This window comes from Antedon mediterranea, chromosome 3, assembly GCF_964355755.1.
Source record: "Antedon mediterranea chromosome 3, ecAntMedi1.1, whole genome shotgun sequence".
NCBI classification, from domain to species: Eukaryota; Metazoa; Echinodermata; class Crinoidea; order Comatulida; family Antedonidae; genus Antedon; species Antedon mediterranea.
The window spans coordinates 19,694,195-19,715,634 of record NC_092672.1 but is presented as its reverse complement, the minus strand read 5'-3'; the positions used below and the strand labels follow the sequence as shown (position 1 = coordinate 19,715,634).

At 32.8% G+C, this 21,440-nt stretch overlaps 1 protein-coding gene across 1 annotated transcript; it reads left to right on the top strand.

Annotated features, from left to right (window-relative positions):
• The first annotated feature begins 1,768 nt into the window (after positions 1-1,768).
• On the top strand, positions 1,769-20,709 carry LOC140044125 (unconventional myosin-XIX-like). The gene is made up of 22 exons (XM_072088605.1): positions 1,769-1,776; positions 1,819-1,855; positions 2,827-2,932; positions 3,702-3,841; positions 4,309-4,422; positions 8,057-8,115; positions 8,258-8,331; positions 9,144-9,213; positions 9,378-9,480; positions 10,122-10,310; positions 10,914-11,001; positions 11,563-11,749; positions 12,227-12,416; positions 12,769-12,879; positions 13,646-13,822; positions 14,744-14,836; positions 16,038-16,091; positions 16,619-16,797; positions 18,319-18,508; positions 19,294-19,420; positions 19,520-19,764; positions 20,017-20,709. The coding sequence occupies exons 1-22, from the start codon at positions 1,769-1,771 to the stop codon at positions 20,707-20,709; spliced, it is 3,234 nt and encodes a 1,077-aa protein (XP_071944706.1).
• Positions 20,710-21,440: the final 731 nt, after the last annotated feature.

Below are 21,440 nucleotides of genomic sequence, written 5' to 3'. Positions count from 1 at the left end.
TATATGGGATATTAGGCCTAACCTAAGTCTAGGCCGGTTATCACAGTAAAATGTTTTTATTTGCTGCCCGATCGTCTTGGGCCCAGAAAATGTGGTCCCGATCGTCTCATGCGTTGGCCCGATCGTCTCATGCGTTGGCCTGATCGTCTCATGTGTTAGGAACCAGTTTGGTCTCTATCGTCTCATTTGCTGGGCCCGATCGTATTAGCACAGGGCCCAATGCGGTAGTTTTATGTTTGATATGGTAAAATCGATAACGTTTTATTTTGGTTCCGATAAAATCGGGTGTTCGGTATGGAGCATTGCTGATTGCTGGTTGTGGTCAATATTTGTTTGGTACTATAAGGGATGAATGTTTATTTAGGCCTAAGCTTTTTGGGCTATCCTGCAAAATCTTTTATGATGATTTTCTAATCAACTCAAATCAAATCAGACCGACTACACTTTTCTGCAAAAGCCTAGCCTAGCTGTTCCTAGTACTTAGTACTGTAGGCAGGCCTGTCTAGGCTATAATAGTAGTATATAGGGCCAAATAACCATTTAAATTCCTAGCTAGGCCTAGGCTAGGTCACAAGTGGTTATATGTTCATAAAAATTTGTTTGTAAAAATTTAGCATTTCGCTATTTTTTTCAGATTATTACTAAATCTAGGCCTAGATGCATTCCACCACAAGTTAAAAAGAAACCAGCATGTCGTTTCAAAAAGGTAAAGGAAAATGCTGTTGATATTCTCTCTGTCATGATACTGTAGTAGGCCTACTTTAGTAGACCTAAAGTGAACATTCTAACACTTGTCACAGTTATTCATAGGGTATTAAAACATGGAATGAAATGGTTGCCCACACATGGCTGGTTAATTTACTAATTCCATCTGTCTAGCCCTTCTTTAAGTCAGTAGATTGTTTAAAAATAATACGTACATGTGCAACGTTTCAACTTGTTTTTAATAAGTCTTCATCTGGCAACTGACTAGATATGTTAGTAGTTGCTAGGAGTACTGTAGCTTTGCTAGTTGTAGATTAGCGCCCCCTAAAAAGGCAAAGAACTTCGGAAAATCACAGACTATTACAAATTACAAATAGTCATTGCCTGACTTGTTAAAAACAAGTTGAAACGTCACACATGTACGTATTCATGAATGGTTTTAACATAAAGAATTATATACAGAATAATTACTATTAGATCCTTCAAAATGAAACACATCCTCTTTTCAATACATATTTTAGTCCTCAAAGCTCCAAATGAATAATTTATTATGAAAGCTGTTAGACTTTACAAAAATTACTCTTTAGCAATAATTTGTATACATGTGTATTTTAAATGTTTGTTTTAAATGTTTGTTTACATTTGTGAGTCTGCCACAACCAAAAGAATCAGATTGTGGATAATAAAAGTTGATTGAATTGAATAATGAACTGTTTACTGTACTTTCAGGGGTTAATGGTGTGGATACATGATGAAAAAGAGGTTTGGGTTCCAGCGTGTGTTAATTCATGTTTTAGTGATGGCAAGATTATAGTCACTAAATATAATGGCCAGGTAAGAGGTTTGGGTTCCAGCGTGTGTTAGTTCATGTTTTAGTGATGGCAAGATTATAGTCACTAAATCTAATGGCCAGGTAAGAGGTTTGGGTTCCAGCGTGTGTTAATTCATGTTTTAGTGATGGCAAGTTTATAGTCACTAAATCTAATGGCCAGGTAAGAGGTTTGGGGTCCAGCGTGTGTTAATTCATGTTTTAGTGATGACAAGATTATAGTCACTAAATATAATGGCCAGGTAAGAGGTTTTGGTTCCAGTGTGTGTTGATTCATGTTTTAGTGATGGCAAGATTATAATCACTAAATCTAATGACCAGGTAAGAGGTTTGGGTTCCAGCATGTGTTAATTCATGTTTTAGTGATGGCAAGATTACAGTCACTAAATCTAATGGCCAGGTAAGAGGTTTGGGTTCCAGTGTGTGTTGATTCATGTTTTAGTGATGGCAAGATTATAGTGACTAAATCTAATGGCCAGGTAAGAGGTTTGGGTTCCAGCGTGTGTTAATTCATGTTTAGTGATGGCAAGATTATAGTCACTAAATCTAATGGCCAGGTAAGAGGTTTGGGTTCCAGCGTGTGTTAATTCATGTTTTAGTGATGGCAAGATTATAGTCACTAAATCGAATGGCCAGGTAAGAGGTTTGGGTTCCAGCATGTGTTAATTCATGTTTTAGTGATGGCAAGATTATAGTCACTAAATCTAATGGCCAGGTAAGAGGTTTGGGTTCCAGCATGTGTTGATTCATGTTTTAGTGATGGCAAGATTATAGTGACTAAATCTAATGGCCAGGTAAGAGGTTTGGGTTCCAGCGTGTGTTAATTCATGTTTAGTGATGGCAAGATTATAGTCACTAAATCTAATGGCCAGGTAAGAGGTTTGGGTTCCAGCGTGTGTTAATTCATGTTTTAGTGATGGCAAAATTATAGTCACTAAATCGAATGGCCAGGTAAGAGGTATGGGTTCCAGCATGTGTTAATTCATGTTTTAGTGATGGCAAGATTATAGTCACTAAATCGAATGGCCAGGTAAGAGGTTTGGGTTCCAGCATGTGTTGATTCATGTTTTAGTGATGGCAAGATTATAGTCACTAAATCTAATGGCCAGGTAAGAGGTTTGGGTTCCAGCGTGTGTTGATTCATGTTTTAGTAATGGCAAGATTATAGACACAAAATATAATTGTGAGGTAAGGAGGGGAGGGAAGCATACCATCTATGTCAACAACCCAACCTTGCTACTAAGTATTCTATATAATGTATTTTAAATATTGCTTGTAACTTTATTGTCTAGGAGGTTGTGATACGTGGTCATGCTGGCTATCCAGTGCTGTGTACTCAAACAGATTGGATCAATACAGATGATCTTGTCTTGATTAATCCTCTCTCAGAACCTGCTGGTAAGTGAATTAATAGTAGACACATGTTTCAATGGTTGTTAGTACTATACAGGTCTTCCTTCTATTAAAGACCCCTTTAATTAAAAGCTCAATCTAATTTAAAGCCAGATGATCACCTATTTTTTACCAATAGCTGTTGCCTCCCTCTAACTAATTAGAGATCAAAGACCACAATTTGGATGAATCCAACATTTTCCTTCAAATTTTTCCAAATTAAATACTCACTTTAAAATAAAATGTATAGTTCAGTAATACATTTTTAGAGTAGAACAGCGAATAATTTGAAGAAAATTTGACAAAATATTGGCAACACACTTGAGCAGTACTTAGCTGGTAGATACCACACTTAGACTGGCAACACACTTGTTACTTCTAATGTTTTCTGTTCATAGTGCTGAACTGTTTATGTGAGCGGTACTTAGCTGGTAGATACCACACTCAGACTGGCAACACACTTGTTACTTAACAAAATGTTTTCTGTTCATAGTGCTGAACTGTTTACATGAGCGGTACTTAGCTGGTAGATACCACACTCAGACTGGCAACACACTTGTTACTTAACAAAATGTTTTCTGTTCATAGTGCTGAACTGTTTACATGAGCGGTACTTAGCTGGTAGATACCACACTCAGACTGGCAACACACTTGTTACTTAACAAAATGTTTTCTGTTCATAGTGCTGAACTGTTTACATGAGCGGTACTTAGCTGGTAGATACCACACTCAGACTGGCAACACACTTGTTACTTCTAATGTTTTCTGTTCATAGTGCTGAACTGTTTACGTGAGCGCTACTTAGCTGGTAGATACCACACTCAGACTGGCAACACCCTTGTTACTTTAAATCCTTTCAAAGAAACTGGACATTTTGATGTTCATATGATTCATCGTTACCATAGTGATCAAAAGGTAAACAATAATTCGCTAGTATACTATTGATTTTTAGGAAAATTTATATGTTCGTGACATCACTATTAAAATCTTGACATCACTTTATCTTCAATATTGGGCAAAAATATTAATATGTCCTCAGTTGCACTTAGAAGTGAGAACTTAGAGATATATGCAGAGCTCCTCTGAAAAGATAATTGTTTTGCTGAATATGCTATTTTATGTCACATAATACTGTAGTTATTCACTTTGACCAAAAATTGGGAAAAAAAACATTATTTACCTGAAAAACTGTAATTTTTTAACATTTGGTTAAGTTTAACCATTAATTTTGTCTTTTTTTAAAGTAAAAACACTATATTTGTTTGTTTTTATTTCTTTAAAATGAATAACTTTTTTAAAACAGCAAAATGGCTTGATTTTATTAATCCTCATTTTCATGATTTTTTGGGGAATATACATCTTTTTATTTTATTTTTTTTCAGGCACACCCACCACATATATTTGGAATTGCAGAAACAGCTTTGTGTAATCTTACTAGAAGACTAGACAAGATTAATCAGTCAATAATTGTCAGCGGTGAAAGTGGTTCTGGAAAGGTAATTCAACAATTTCAGTTTTACATTTGTTTTCACCAATGTAATCAGAGTCAATTTTTTACCTTTAAAACCATTTCTTGTTTATTTTGAAATAATAGAGAGACCTAAACTTGAATAAAAATAGAGAGGCTAAAAGCATGGACAAGTAATAGAGAGTGCTATAATTTGTTTTTACTGTTTCAAAGGACACTGTTACAAAATCAGCATTTATTGAATGTCACTAAATGCTTGCCAGACGTGCAAATAGTTAGGGTTAAAAACGTCATTTTTGAACCAAACCTGGAAAAAATTATTTACAAAGGATTTTTATCATCAAACTTAACATATAAGTCCCAGGGGTCACCAAAAAAAAGTTCTAGTGATTTTCTCTATGGGGGAAGGAGTTATGACCTTTTATACAAAGGTCAATCTATTTTTAGTAACGAGTTAGTACTTCATTAACCACACAGTGTAGATGCTTAATTTTAGTCTCAAATTGTTCGCAATGTACAATTTCCTATTTGCAATAATGGAATATTTTTCTAAAAAATTACCAGCAATGCTATTTCTGACCTTTGACCTTTCTTGACCGGAAGTTTCATAGCTACATAACTATTTGACCTAGAGAGTTGGTTTTGGTCTTAATTTGTTTATAATGTACAACTTTATATTTGCAGTAATGACACATTTTTCTTTAAAGCAAGTAGAAATACCATTTATTGACCGTTGAACCCAATTAACCAATATTATTCAATTAATATTAATAATATAATTCAAGTATTAACACCGCCACCACATGGCTATACATAGGCTAAACTTTTTGACCAATCAGGAAGCGCCATCTAGCAGGCTACATTTCAAATGTTTGTTAGAAAGAGTGCAGCAACAGCATATCATCAAATGCAATTTTGGTAAGCTTAAATAGAATATTTGTTTATGTATACAGAAGCAACACACATTAGACAAAGGCAGCCGTATATACCTTCAGACGACTATGTTGCAGCTGAAAAAAGATGATCCTGCCACATGGGCGATATTCTGCAATGGGGATCATACCATCAGATATAACGAAAAACAGTGGGCAGGTGTATGGAGTGACATAGCAATTGAACAGACCCTTATGAGACATTCAAAATCACAGGGCGGTTTGTCTATGGGCCGGATGAGGGGTACTTCAACTACAAGCGGAGCAACATACCTGCCTTGGGTACTGACTTTGAATCATTTTTCTGAGATCCATCACCTACTAGAAGACAAAGGAAACACTCCAAACCTGCCACACAAAGAATGCTCACAAAGTGCAATGAAAATTGACACATCTACCTTCGGTCAAGTACTCAATTGGTTCAATGAACGTTCTCCATTTGAAGATCCACAGAATAGTAAAATCATCGTTTCACTGTCGACAGGTTTATCCACTGAATTCGTCAACAAAGTAAATTGTGACAATGGCTACAATATAGGTCTCACCATACAGAAACAAGTAGATGCTAAACCTCTGAATCACAGAATGTCTACACGAAACATTAAACCATTATCATGTCTACAAAAATGTGTGAAAGTTGGAGGAAAGAATGCTTATGTCAACAATACAACCCTATTTACAAGACTTGTCCTTCTCAGTGAACGTGATAACTTTTCACTACGTGAAACATTTAAATATGAACTGACACCTCTACCAACATCCCTGTATGATACCTCTGGATTTTTACGGAAGCCTGACAAGACGTCACTTGGGAACTATCTCAAAACCATGTCTGAGTCAGCCAGTGTTCAAACATCAACAATCCAACCCAGTGTGTACGTTATAGATGGAGGATGGTTGATACATCAGATTCCATGGACTCCAAATTCAAAATTCCTAGATATAATTAAATCCTACAGTAATTATATCAAAAAGAATTTCCAGGCAGGAACAGTAGAAGTCATTTTTGACACTTACACACATGCATCAATAAAAGACCATGAACACAAACGCAGAACAAAGATTAAATGTGCCAATTATAAGGTGTCAACAAACCAAAGATGTATTGTCCAAAAGACAAAGTTTCTTTCAAATTTGAAAAATAAGCAAGAACTAATTAACTTATTAGGATCGACTTTAGCCGAGGATGGAGTTAATGTTTACCATGCTGATTCAGATGCTGACATGCTCATAGTTGAACGTGCAATACAATCAACCGAACTAAGTTCCAATATGGTGGTTGTAGCAGAGGACACGGACATTTTGGTTATGCTGGTTCACTGGAATAAGGGAAATAACATCTATCTTAAAACAAAATTAACTATGTATAATATGTTAGAAATACAAGAGAAACTACCTAAGACTGTTCTTAAGTAAATATTATTAATTCATGCATTCAGTGAAGACATGACAACATTAGGAGTACGTATGTACTCCAAAATGGTAGCGAAGGGTAGCTTAACCATTGAGCGTCTACCTCCAACTGAAGGTGCCATCCTACAGCACTCATTGAGGGTATGGTTTCAAGTACTGGACTGGAGGAAATAAGCACATCATGAAATTGATGCCACCAAATACGGTTGGAAAAACATCAATGGTGAACTAACACCAGTCCCAACATTAGACGAATATGCTCCTATGTCACTCTTAAAGTTTATCTGTAAATCTGGAAATGGTAATGAGATGTGTACAACGAATAGATGTAATTGTAGAAAGAGTATAAGCTTAAATGCTTAAGTGCATGTGGGTCATGTATGGGCAAATGTGAAAATGGCTCATGTAACTTTTCATTAAGTGACCATGATTTTTCTGATGAAGACACCTAGGCTTTACTAACACAGTAATAATCTGGCTAGTCTCAACAAAAAAAAATCATCAGCTTTCGCCTAAGTGACGGTGTATGTTTTAAATAAAGTTGATTATTTGGTAAAAATAATATCATTGTACGTCTATAATTACATGTAGATTTTAAACTATTACCAATAATAAGGAATCTTTAGTAAGTAAACGACTGGGAGCAATATCCAAGTTTCGGTGTTATTACATGATGAATAATCCCCTCCCCCACCCTCAAAAACAGTTAAAATGTGATTTTTTTCTCAAGTTTGGTGCTCTTTTCACATATAAGGTTAAAAGTTAATAAAACCATACTTCTTGTCACAATTGTACATAATGCTCCATTATACCAAATAGGAACATACATGTTCTTAACAATTTGAGACCAATATGAAGATTATGCAACCAGTAGTTATTGAGATATAATAAGCTGAGGTCAAAGGTCAAAACGTCAGAAATATCATTTCTGGTCACTTGGACAAAATGTTTCATTATGAAGAATAGGAATATGTATCTTCTAAACAATTTAAGACCAAAACCAAGTCTCCATGATTAATGGTTACCAAGATACAAGCATGTCAAGTTGTAAGCGGCCATTTTGAAAATGGCGCCAAAAAAAAGTTTCCCATGGGCCAAATCCTTAGAACTTTTTTTTGGTGGTATTTTAGATTCATATAAAGGTTTTCCCATAAAAATCGCTTTGTAAATAATTTTTTCTAGGTTTGGTGCTGATTTTCCCTAACTAAAAGAGGGAATGTTGGCAACCCATTTTCACAAAGGCAGTTTAGTCAATATTTTTTGTGAAAATACAAAAACGTTTGTTATTCTCTGTTATTTATTATTGTTTTATTACAGACATGGAATGCAAGATGTTTACTAAAATATCTGACAATGGTGGCAGTATGTAACCCTGGGTAATAAAAATAAACACATTTAATTTAATATCATTAAACACTCTCATGTATGTAAAATTACAGTTTTTATTTCATCATAATTATAGATTTGTCTCTGTTTTGTTACTTATTTGTGATAACTTGTTGTCTTTTTTGTTCATAGTGGTTTTACACCATCACCAGCAGATTGCATTGAACGTAGAATATTAGACTCAAATCCTATTCTTGAAGCATTTGGTAATTATTATGTTTATCTTTAATAAAGTACAGTAAGATACACATGTCATTCTCAAATGTAAAAACATCTATGTACTGTTATGGTCCTAAGAAACATCGCTAGAAGAAGCACCTTTATTTTATTTAAATATACAAAATCAGCATTTTTAAATCATATCAATATATCAAATTTTCTATATTCATCATCATTATCATCAACAGATAAAGAAGAAAATAGAATAAGAACAGTCGATAAAGAGTTGAGAACCAAATAAAAATGAGCATAATGATAGTGTACCATTAAAATTACAAGAAAACCAGGGAAGAGTTAAATTAAATTGTAATTTAACTCTTCCCTGAGAAAACTGAAATATAAAAGTCAATAAGTATCATACTGATTTAAAAATAAATAAATAAAGCTACACCTAACCTAAAATTGATTAACGCTTTATGTAAAATGAAATTTAAAATGATAATTTAAAGCAGTTTGTGTACTGATTTTACATTTTGTAATTCTAGCATAATCTTTAACCTTCAGTCATGGTGCCAAAATCCTTTAAACTCCTAATATATAGGCTAAAACTGTTGATGAGCAGTGGCCAACTTACAGTATGTTCTAAATATGAATTTCGTGAGATTTTATGCTCAAATTAAATTTTTGGCAGATTTGGTATCATTAAGACTAGTAGAATTAATTGAAATTGATGGCAATATTTGATGGCCTGCACCAGTATATATATATATATACAGTAATATTAATCTTTTGCCTCCCAGTACCCTACACCTCCCTACAACTCCATCTCTGTTAGACAACTATTATTTCATTTTTTTAGGCAATGCTAGCACAACCAGGAATCACAATAGTAGCCGCTTTGGAAAGTACATTCAGATACAATTCAGTCGGTAAGTTTCATACATTATTTTTATTTGTCAATGTTCAACCAACATACTGTATACAGGCCATGCATTTTGAGTTTCTACATATGCCATTTTGTGTGTCATAGCAGGGAAGAATGAAATTACACACAAGAGCAATTCTTATTTTACCTTTCCAATTTTGTTTTCAGTGGAAATCATGTTGTTGGTGCTTCTATTCAGACATATCTTCTTGAGAAAACTAGAGTTGTTTATCAATGTGATGGTGCCAGGAATTTTCACATCTTTTACCAAGTTAGTATTAGTTATGTTTCATTTTTGTGTACCTTTAAACCGGATAACCAACTGTTTAACTTAACTGTTGGAACTGTGATACATTTGCATATTTTCTGCAGGTTAGAGAAAACCCTGCAATTTATTTCTGTTGCCATGTTTCTAAAGTGAGTAGGCTAATAGCAAACATGTACCCTTTGGTTGTAATCAGGTTGTTAAAATACTACTGATATTCACAGGGGCCTGTTTTTTTGTTCTGCGCATTTGTGCTTTGTCCTGGTATTTAACTGACCGTACACCTGTTTGAAAGTATCGAAGCGTGACTTTTTTTTCCTCACAAACTTGAGATTGTACTAATGATAGCACCATCAACTATACAATGACAATACTTCTCCCGTGATTTCACAAGGTTCGTGAGTAAATATGAAAACATGTAATAAGTCTGGAGATCAATGTAGGCAGATATGAAAAGGATCTTTCTGGTACTAATATTAAACATCTTGAAACAAAATTGTCACTTTGTAATATTTTGTAATATAGGGCAAGAAAGCACTCACTCTACTAATGTTATCAAAGCATGAAATATATTATTAGTTTATGTTATTCTCATTATTAGTCTTTTTAATAATATCATTAACATTTCTTCTTTCAAATTATCATAGATGCTGTTTGGCGGAAATGAAAGGGAAAGGAGGAACTGGTTACTACCAAATTCAGACAACTTAAACTATGTGCCACTAAACCGTTCAGAAGATGCATGTAATCAAAAGGATAAACACGATTTTATAGTTACAAAGCAAGCAATGTGTAATGTTGGACTTAGCAAGTCACAGCAACAAGAATTATTTAAAGTAAGAAACTTTTACTTAATTAGTTAGTAAGCAATGTGTAATGTTGGACTTAGAAGGTCACAGCAACAAGAATTATTTAAAGTAAGAAACTTTTACTTAATTAGTTAGTAAGCGATGTCTAATGTTGGACTTAGCAGGAGGTCACAGCAACAAGAATTATAAACATCAGTGAACTATTCTGAACCAAAGCAATGTGTTTAGATGCCTTGGTTGAACTAATCCAGCACATGTGGACAGTAAACATTAGTGAACTAACTGAACCAAAGCAATGTGTTTAGATGCCTTGGTTGAACTAATCCAGCACATGTGGACAGTAAACATCAGTGAACTAACTGAACCAAAGCAATGTGTTTAGATGCCTTGGTTGAACTAATCCAGCACATGTGGACAGTAAACATCAGTGAACTTTTACCTAGTTTTTACAATTATGATAGTATATTGATTCAAAACAACTTTTACAAATTTATGGTAATGAAAACCATATGGTAGTATATAAATTAGTGATAATAGACTTTGATGTTTTTTATACATAAATCTAATAGTAATGTTATAATTCTATTTTTTGAATTATTGAATTGAATTTGAAAATGTGTTTATTTGTAGGTTTTAAGTGTTATACTTCATCTTGGAAATGTAGATTTTATTAGTGATGATGTTACTGGACCATGTGAAATTGATTCTGAAAAACAAGGTAAATGATATAAAGGTTATGCTGTTTAATTATTTTCTGTATTATACCAATAAAAAGATTGCATACAGTATATATAGTTTAGCTTAAAGTAGTTGCGACCTTTAAGATTGCATACAGTATTTATAGTTTAGCTTAAAGTAGTTGCGACCTTTAAGTTTTAATAGATTATATTTAAAATACTGTTTGTTCATTCTTTTTTATTTTATTAGAATTTTTAATCTAAAGTAAATTGGCGTTTATTTATGATTCATAATATTCTATCAACAGTTTATACATCTTTTTACTATTTTTTAATTTGTTTTTATTTCTACCATAATATAATATATGAGAAATAACTAAAAACGGACATAAGGAATACCTTAATATTATTGTAGGTTGGTCACAAAATATCTAAAAAAATATCGTTAATAATTATGTCACTTTAAAATCTTAAACAATCTTATTAATATTTTTCTCCATCTTCAAAAAATGTTGATAAAATATTTCAGCCAAAGAAAGATTTTCTAATTTACTAATTATTCAATATATCATATTGTTGTACTATTTATGTTGCTTCATCAGGAGTTGACACCTCTGTTAATGCTGCTGCACAGTTACTTGGTCTTGATGTTGATGCCTTAACTAGATGTCTAGCATTCCGACAAATCACTGCATCTCACAAGCGTAGAAAGAGTGTCTTTATGAAACCTTGCATAAAAGATGAATGTCATACAAGGAGAGATTGTCTTGCAAAGTTACTCTATGCCAGGTATTTTACAAACATTAAAGCTATATTTGTTTGTAGTGAAAGAAACCTACTTACTCTTTTGAAAATGATTGTTGTGCAGTATTTGCTTATTTACTGACCTGTTATACATTCAAAACAAACCCACAGAAGATGTTGTACAAATCCAATAACTTTTATTTGCTTCCCCATATGCATGCTTGTCTTCACCGAGGCGGATTGTCCACAACAAATCCTACATACACCTTTAAACATTCACAAAAATAAAATAAACATACATACATGCAAACTCTAATACTTAGTCAATTTAATTTAATTTTTATTCTGCCTAATCTCTCTTGCTGTCATGGCCCGACTTCTTTCTGCCTAATTTCTTTCTTTGTCATGTAGTTAGTATATAACAGGAGAAAATGTTTACATGCAAACGTTTTCAACCCCACTTTGGTTTTACCAAAAAAAACTAGCTTTGAAGACTGACTAAATTATGTTTTAATGTTTCAGAGTTTTTGATTGGCTCGTTGGATTCATCAATGACAGTACCATGGCCAGGAGTTGCCAGTCTTACATTGGTCTACTGGATGTCTACGGATTTGAAAGTTTTTCATTTAACAGTTTGGAGCAATTATGCATAAATTATGCAAATGAGAAACTTCAGCAACATTTTGTGCACAACTTCCTCAAAGCAGAACAGGTATTCCAACAAACTTATTTTCTATATATAGAGTATGCCAATATACAGTTGGTGCAACAGTGTTTTATTAGCACCATATAAGAGTGATAATAACAACAGTTCTTTTATTCATTAAAAAAAATGGAGAAAAATAATATGGCACTTCTTTTAGTTGATATCAAACAAATCTTGTAAAAACTTAATAATATCAAAATACTAGTATAATTATAATACAATATAAAATGATAATTAAGATAACAATAATATTTAAAGTTTATGAGAATTATCATTCACTTATCTAACAGTGATAATGATGAACCTTTATAAACATAATTATACTGCTGATTAAACAGCCATGTTTATATTATTTTAGGATGACTGTCAATCTGAGGGAATTCCATGGAAATTTGAAGACTTTACTGACAATAAAACATGTCTTGATGTTATTGAAGGCAACATCAGTATATTTGCTCTCATGAATCAAGTAAGTGTTCCTATTCCACTCACAATAAAACATGTCTTGATGTTATTGAAGGCAACATCAGTATATTTGCTCTCATGAATCAAGTAAGTGTTTCCACTGACAATAAAACATGTTTTGATGTTGAATATTGGGGTGTCGTAGTTTGTCTTTCGATTAAAATACAAACAATAAGTTTCTAAGTCATAGTTTTTCGCAAGACGAAAAATAATGGTTGAAAAAGACAACCTGTATTCTGTAGTTTGTACTTATTATTGAAAGATAAACTGCTGTACCATGAAACCATGCTGCATGTATGACAACAAAAAGATGAGTTGTCCCAGTGCTGTATTAAGAATTCGCCTTTCTCAATCGTAGTACAGTATGTCGTAAAATAATAACTCCTTCCTATTTTGAATTTTACATTTTGAAAAAAAGTGGTTTTTACCCGACAGGCATAGTTTGTCTTAAAAACCATAGTTTGTCTTGATTGCCCAAATCAATAAATAAACTGTAGTTTGTAAGAAGATAAATAATGGACTTTTGAGCCTAGTTTACACTAGAAAACCTGCTGCTGATGTACTTTTGCACCTCAAGCTTAACCCCAATATTCACCTGCTGCACATCAGTGATGGTGAGTGACCTTATGCCCAGTGAGTTAGGTGCAAAAGTACAGTAACACCACAACCAGTTGCAAACTACAAGTTGTTGTGCTTAGACTGTCCATCTAAGATCACAATCATGTTATTATGTCATTTACTTTCTAATTGCAAGTTTATCTTGTTTATAGCAATGCAAGTTAAACAGACATTCAGATCCAAGTTCATTTTGTGAGTTTCTTCTTGACACCATCAGCAGTGCAAGCTTATCTCGTGCACATATATCAGTGACATCACCAGCTTTTGTTGTGCATCACTATGCAGAGAAAGTTACGTACCAAGTGGATGGTCTAATTGAAAAGAATAAGGTAATATACTTACAACTGAATGCCAGTTTTACAGTATATTCACAAAAAAAGGGGGTTAGAAGTTCATAAATAGTTTCTCAAAGCATTACAATTATGGAATAGTGCATCTGCTTCGTTTAAACTCATTTCTCATAATCTTATAACTGAAAATAAATACCACAGTAAAATGTATGAATGGCTGTTTGTAGCTATAGGTAATGCTCTATCTATTATTATGCTCTGTTATCGCAGTTCAAAAGGTGATTCTCTATGGAGAGGGAACCAACAAAATAGCGGCTTTCAATCAACCAATCAGATATGCCCTACGCAGTACGCACTGCTATATGCCTGTGTTGAGCCTATCTGCGTGAGAACAATACACAATGCAGCGTGTTAAGCGTATAACCGTGAACGCATTCTATATGATCCTCAAATACAAAAATGCTAGATTACCTAGAATTTATTCATTCCATTGCGATTTATAAATCTTCACTGTTCTTTGACAAGAATATGTGAATGTATTATATTAGATTATTATTTGTTATGTTAAATAATGTTTTTGAACACATTTACGGCTGCCATCTTTTTTCAGTCTGGAGTACGTGCTCAGCTTACAGTATTACATTTCTCTGTTTATATATCAAAATAAGAATTGGTTCACTAACACAATTCAATTTAGAAAACGACAAGAGTGTTTCAACCTATTTAACCACATATGCTCTCCAATATTACAATTTCATCAAGTTAACGAACAATCAATTTACCAACTTGCCCTCCTGCCCTATTACCATGGCTTTTTTTCCGAGTATCCCTATAATATTTACTTTGAATGGAAACCTTATTGCTATTACATTATATTTGCTCATTAGATTTGATGTGCAGTGTACACAGGTGAATGTTCATTTACTAATTAATCTATTGTGTATCATTTGATGTTTTTAGGATGGTATTCCAGCAGAACTTGTAGATTTGCTTAAAATTAGCAGCAAGAAGTTTGTGCAACAATTAGTTGAAGCTAATGTTACCAGTTTACAGGTGATTGATCTTATCATTTGTTTTTAAACACCATAGTAACACTATACTAACACCATACTAACAATGTAGTAACACCATAGTAACATCAAACTAACACTGTAGTAACACCATACTAACAATGTAGTAACACCATACTAACAATGTAGTAACACCATACTAACAATGTAGTAACACCATACTAATACTGTAGTAACACCATACTAACAATGTAGTAACACCATACTAACAATGTAGTAACACCATACTAACAATGTAGTAACACCATACTAACACTGTAGTAACGCCATACTAACAATGTAGTAACGCCATACTAACAATGTAGTAACACCATACTAACAATGTATTAACACCATACTAACACTGTAGTAACACCATACTAACAATGTAGTAACACCATACTAACAATGTAGTAACACCATACTAACAATGTAGTAACACCATACTAACAATGTAGTAACACCATACTAACAATGTAGTAACACCATACTAACAATGTAGTAACACCATACTAACAATGTAGTAACACCATACTAACAATGTAGTAACACCATACTAACAATGTAGTAACACCATACTAACACTGTAGTAACACCATACTAACACTGTAGTAACACCATACTAACACTGTAGTAACACCATAATAACACTGTAGTAACGCCATAATAACAATGTAGTAACACCATACTAACAATGTAGTAACACCATACTAACAATGTAGTAACACCATACTAACAATGTAGTAACACCATACTAATACTGTAGTAACACCATACTAACAATGTAGTAACACCATACTAACAATGTAGTAACACCATACTAACAATGTAGTAACACCATACTAACAATGTAGTAACACCATACTAACAATGTAGTAACACCATACTAACAATGTAGTAACACCATACTAACACTGTAGTAACACCATACTAACACTGTAGTAACACCATACTAACACTGTAGTAACACCATAATAACACTGTAGTAACACCATACTAACACTGTAGTAACACCATACTAACACTGTACTAACACTATACCATTGCTTTTTAAGTTCTGTCTTCATCAATGTTACATCATGAAACTTTTAAACAAAGAACAATGCCGAATAAATGTGTGATATTTATAATGTCTTTGCATCTTGTCAGTTATGTCAATAGTTCTGTTTAACCTAAAATATGTTAATTTTATGAATTTTTTTCAGAGTTCAAGTAAAACAAAAGGCAAAAAGACTACTACAGTGGTATCAAAATTTAAGGTACAGAATCCTAAAAGTTGAAACTCATTCAAAACTTAATTTAGACTCTTGATGAATTTAGTATGGAAAAATAGCTTCAAGACTGAGCTCTTGCTTTAGAATTTAGATAGGTTTTTTTGCTTTGTTGTTGTTTTTGCTTTTTCTTGAAAAAAGGAGAAACAGGGAAACAAGGACTTTTATGGGTTTTCCTCAGCATCTCTGATTTTGTATATTGTTGATGTTTCATATTTTGTTTCCTGTATATTATATTAATTGTAATTTATCTTTAAATTGTTTTTTATGACGCTGAAATAAATCAAATAAACATCTGCAGGATCACTCAAATTATTTCTTCCCAATTTTTTTTTAACTTCTGTTGAAAATGTAACTTATAATAATAAATATATGCAAGATATTTTATTTTTTGATTATCAGACATATTTCCTCAATCCATTTTGTATTTACTTATACTTATTTTGGTTGATACCTTTCAGTTTTTACATGTAATCTTTGGGGTAACAATCTAACAATTGTATCTTATATCTTAGAATTCATTGGACAGTCTTATGGCTACTTTACATGAAACAACACCTCACTACATCCGCTGTATCCAACCAAGTCTTGAGTGTCAACCAGACAGCTTTGATAACGTTCATGTTATAAATCAACTACGTGCTTGCGGTGTTCTTGAAACAATTGAGATCAGTGCAACAGGCTTCCCTACCAGGTTAGCTTACAGCTATTGTTTTGTGTTCTTTTTATACTAACAATGTACCCATATGGGACTGGTTGATATCCTTGTTTAGTTAAGTTAACTTGAAACAATTCAGATCAGTGCAACAGGCTTCCCTACCAGGTCAGCTTACAGCTGTTGTTTTGTGTCTTTTTGCACTAACAATGTACCCATCTATGACTGGTGGATACCCTTGTTTAGTTAAGTTAACTTGAAACAATTGAGATCAGTGCAACAGGCTTCCCTACCAGGTCAGCTTACACCTGTTTGTTTTTGATATTGAATAATTAAGCAAAAACTAAAATGGTTGTGTTGTATTGTTTTATAGGTTGCACTAAACATGTTACAACCTTCTTATTTGTTGTAATTTGTATTTTACTGTATTTTTTACTATTAAAATCCCAATTAAACAGCTTGCTCTAGGACTTACAATACATATATATATATATAGGTATTGCACCGATGAAGGGCTAGTGTTGCCCGAAAGCTCTGCTAACTTTTCTGGCTTTTTACTTTATCGTTTTGATTTAGCTTTTCGCTTTTTATTTTTGTATCTCCATTGAGATCCAGCCACTGATACCCACAGCTTTGTCATTTTGTTCAGTAATTTGCCTTTGGATTTATATATATATATATGTATATATATACTGAAAGATGAGGGCGTATCAATTTGATATCTGATGCGTGTGCGTACAACTGAGGGACTAGTGCTATACCGCCTTACCACGACGATCCAATCGAGTTTGAATAATACCATGAAAGCCCCAGTGGTCTAATGGTTAGGACATCAAGCAGAAGGTTCCGGGTTTGAATCTTGATGGAGGCGACTTTTTCTCATTCTCACAGATTTCCTCATCTTCATCGTTTCAAATTAATTAATTGAATTTCAGTATATCACCGGGCGGTATAGAATTTATTCTGTGCCTGTGATGTTTATAATATATACTATATATATCCCTGTGCATACTGTACAGGTTGAACACCTACTAACATACTTGCCAGTGTGTTGTTTATAATATATACTATATATATCCCTGTGCATACTGTACATGTTGAACACCTACTAACATACTTGCCAGTGTGTTGTTTATAATATATACTATATATATCCCTGTGCATACTGTACATGTTAAACACCTACTATCATACTTGCCAGTGTGTTGTTTATAATATATACTATATATATCCCTGTACATACTGTACATGTTAAACACCTACTAACATACTTGCCAGTGTGTTGTTTATAATATATACTATATATATCCCTGTGCATACTGTACATGTTGAACACCTACTAACATACTTGCCAGTGTGATGTTTATAATATATACTATATATATCCCTGTACATACTGTACATGTTAAACACCTACTAACATACTTGCCAGTGTGATGTTTATAATATATACTATATATATCCCTGTGTATACTGTACATGTTGAACACCTACTAACATACTTGCCAGTGTGTTGTTTGTTATACTTGATTCTCAACGATAATGACAATTTTCTTATAGAATGCTGTACAGTGATTTTCTTAAGAGGTATGAATTATTAATAAGATCAAACTCAGAAGATGTAAAAGATTTGGATACAAAAAGTAAATGTGCTGTTATTACGAATCTGGTTTTAGCTGAAGCAGACAAAGAAAATAAAATGAAAAGCTTTTTGTTTGGAAAAACAAAGATATTCCTAAGAGAGGGACAGGTACTTAAAAGTAGTTTAATAATAATTTAATTATTTTATATTTGCAGTAGAATAAATTAAATTTTAATTAGTTTAAGTGAATATTTTATGGCAAAGAAATCATTAGCAATTATTTGACTTTATACGGTCATTTTACGGCAAGGTAAGGTGAACTAGGCAGTCTTATTACTTAGGCAAGGTAAGGTGAACTAGGCAGTCTTATTACTTAGGCAAGGTAAGGTGAACTAGGCAGTCTTATTACTTAGGCTAGCCGACCCAGCCAAGTCTACTTAAACTTTGCTACATATTTTAATATAACAGATGTAATATTTAGTTCCTTAGAAAAGTATCATTTCCTCGGGGAATTCACCTCTAAATAGGCAATATCCGTATAATATAAACCTTTGCAGTAGAGCTGAATGAGTGTCGTAAAATAAACCTTTATTTTTAAAAGTAGTGCTACAGGAATATTTTTGTAGTATAAGATAGGAAATTCACCATAATTGACTAAATATTTATGTAAAATTGAGGCATTTTTCTTTTTAAAAAAAGTATATAAATATAAAAAAGAAAAGAACAATTAATTTGACACAATTTAAAAAATACCATTTTATTAAAAATTATTACCCAGTTAAATGTGTGTAAGTCATTGAAAATCAGTAAGATTGCTATCTTATAACATTATGAAAAAGTTGTAGCACAAAATTATAATACTTTTACCTTTTTGTTTTTAGCTTGTTAGTGTAAAAAATAAGTAAGAATCTGCATCATTGTATATTTATTATATTCCGTTATTTTTCATTTAGTTGGATAAACTTGAAGTTGCAAGATTGAAGGAATTCAATTTAAGTTCTGGTGTAATCCAGATATGGTGGAGGAAGATCCTGGCAACCAAAAGTAAACAAGAGGCAGCTGTTGTCATCATTCAAGCAGGTATTGATTGTAATTGTGTTTTGACAAATATCTTGCAGGCATCATGCTGTTACCAAACCAAGCCACTAATTGTCACTAATTAGAATTGATATGTTGTAGGTTTTAGAGGCTGGAAGGTGAGAGAAGATGTAAAGAGACGACATGAGGCAGCACGTGTCATACAGTATGCTATGATTGGATATTCAATTCGTTTACACCAACGCAAGTTAGATGAACAATTAAATGAATTGAATTCAGACGAGGTAGGCCTTTACTTAAAACTCGCAATTTACAATCTTCGCTGCACTAACAAACTTTACAATGTGAAGTATGTTCCTTCATCACTAACACATCCTCATTTACATGTACTTACTTTAATGATGTTAAATTAACACATCATCATATGTACTGTGTTATAAAACTAATAATGTTGAATAGAGTATATTTCATTTACTGAGAGATTGCCTGTGCTTGGTTCCGCCTCATTAAATGGTCAATCAGTTAATTTTCATGAAATATTCTCCGTATTCAAATCATAAACATTCAATTTATGATTTTTAATCTAATATTTTTTTTCTTGATACAATTTAATACAATTTAACATTTATTTTTACCAGTTTGCTGATTCTGATGTGCAAGAATGCAATGATGAACAATCGCAACAAAACAATAGCATATTAACAGAAGGTATACTGTCAGCAGTATCATTGGATAATGAACCTCATGACAGTAACCTGTCAGTGATTAGTTCAAGCAATGGTACCAAAGAAGTTGAAGATCAAGACAAAAGAGATAAGTTTACCAGTAAAGGAATTGAAGATCAAGACAAGAGAGATAAGTTTACCAGTAAAGATAGCAAAGAAGTTGAAGACAAGACAGATAAGTTTACCAGTAAAGATACCAAAGAAGTTGAAGATCAAGACAAAAGAGATAAGTTTTCCGATAAAAGCGTCAATGAAATTGAAGAACCAGAAAATGTAAATAACAATAGAATACAATTTCATGAAAATGGTAACTTGAACTGTAATAGTGGTAGAAGTGAAGGAAATACAATAGTAAACATTGAACAAAAGAAAGATGGGGATGAAATATCTCAAAAGAAGAGCTCAAATGAACAATGTGGTAGGCCTACACATACACCAATGGCTAGTGAGCACCAGAATGGTAGACGTGTTGAAGAGGAACCTGTAAATCAAGGAACTACTACCATCATTAACAAGTTTGTACAAGTTGCAACAACTCCTGCAGTTGATATAGCTTTTGGTATTGCGTTACTTGGTTTGCTGTATCATGGTCCAGTTAGGCTATAATGCAGTTTATGTCAGGATTAAGTATGTTAATCCAGGAACTACCACCAGTATCAAGGTTGTGTCAAATTCCGCAAATTGTCTACTGTATAATATGTTGAAAGAAAAATGAATATTGACACAATTCAATTTTTACATGCTTGTGCTGTCGTACCAATTTGTATTCACAATACAAACAATAATACAATTACAAAACTTAAGATCCATTACACTGTAAGAATTCAGAGTCTTTGTGGAGCTCTTTCAGCTGGTTTTCATGCATGAGTAAATATGAAATTATCCAAATATTAAATTTTATTATAAACAAATCATGTAAAACTAATGATTTAATTTCAGTAAATAAAAATTATTCTCAGGAATATGATTTAATTTGCGGATTTAAACTTTGTGTTACTTTTTTTCTCTTAATTTAAAAAAACTGTCCAACCCCATTGGAAATACAGTAAGTCAAGATTGTATGTTTGTTCTGGCCGTTCTGTATTCGTCATTCCTATTTGCATGAAAACGTTACTATAGTACTAGACATTGTTATTATTAAATGGCCGCATTTTGACCATTTTATTTCTTGACATAATGGTTATTATAACCAATAGATATAATAAAGCCAAAAAAGATATTCTATCTTTATGATTATAACACACCTATATGGAAACAACAAACTCATTGCTATACTGGTCTTGACATGATTTAAAGTTGCACTTAGTTCCTTTCAGTCCCACAAGAATAGAACAAAA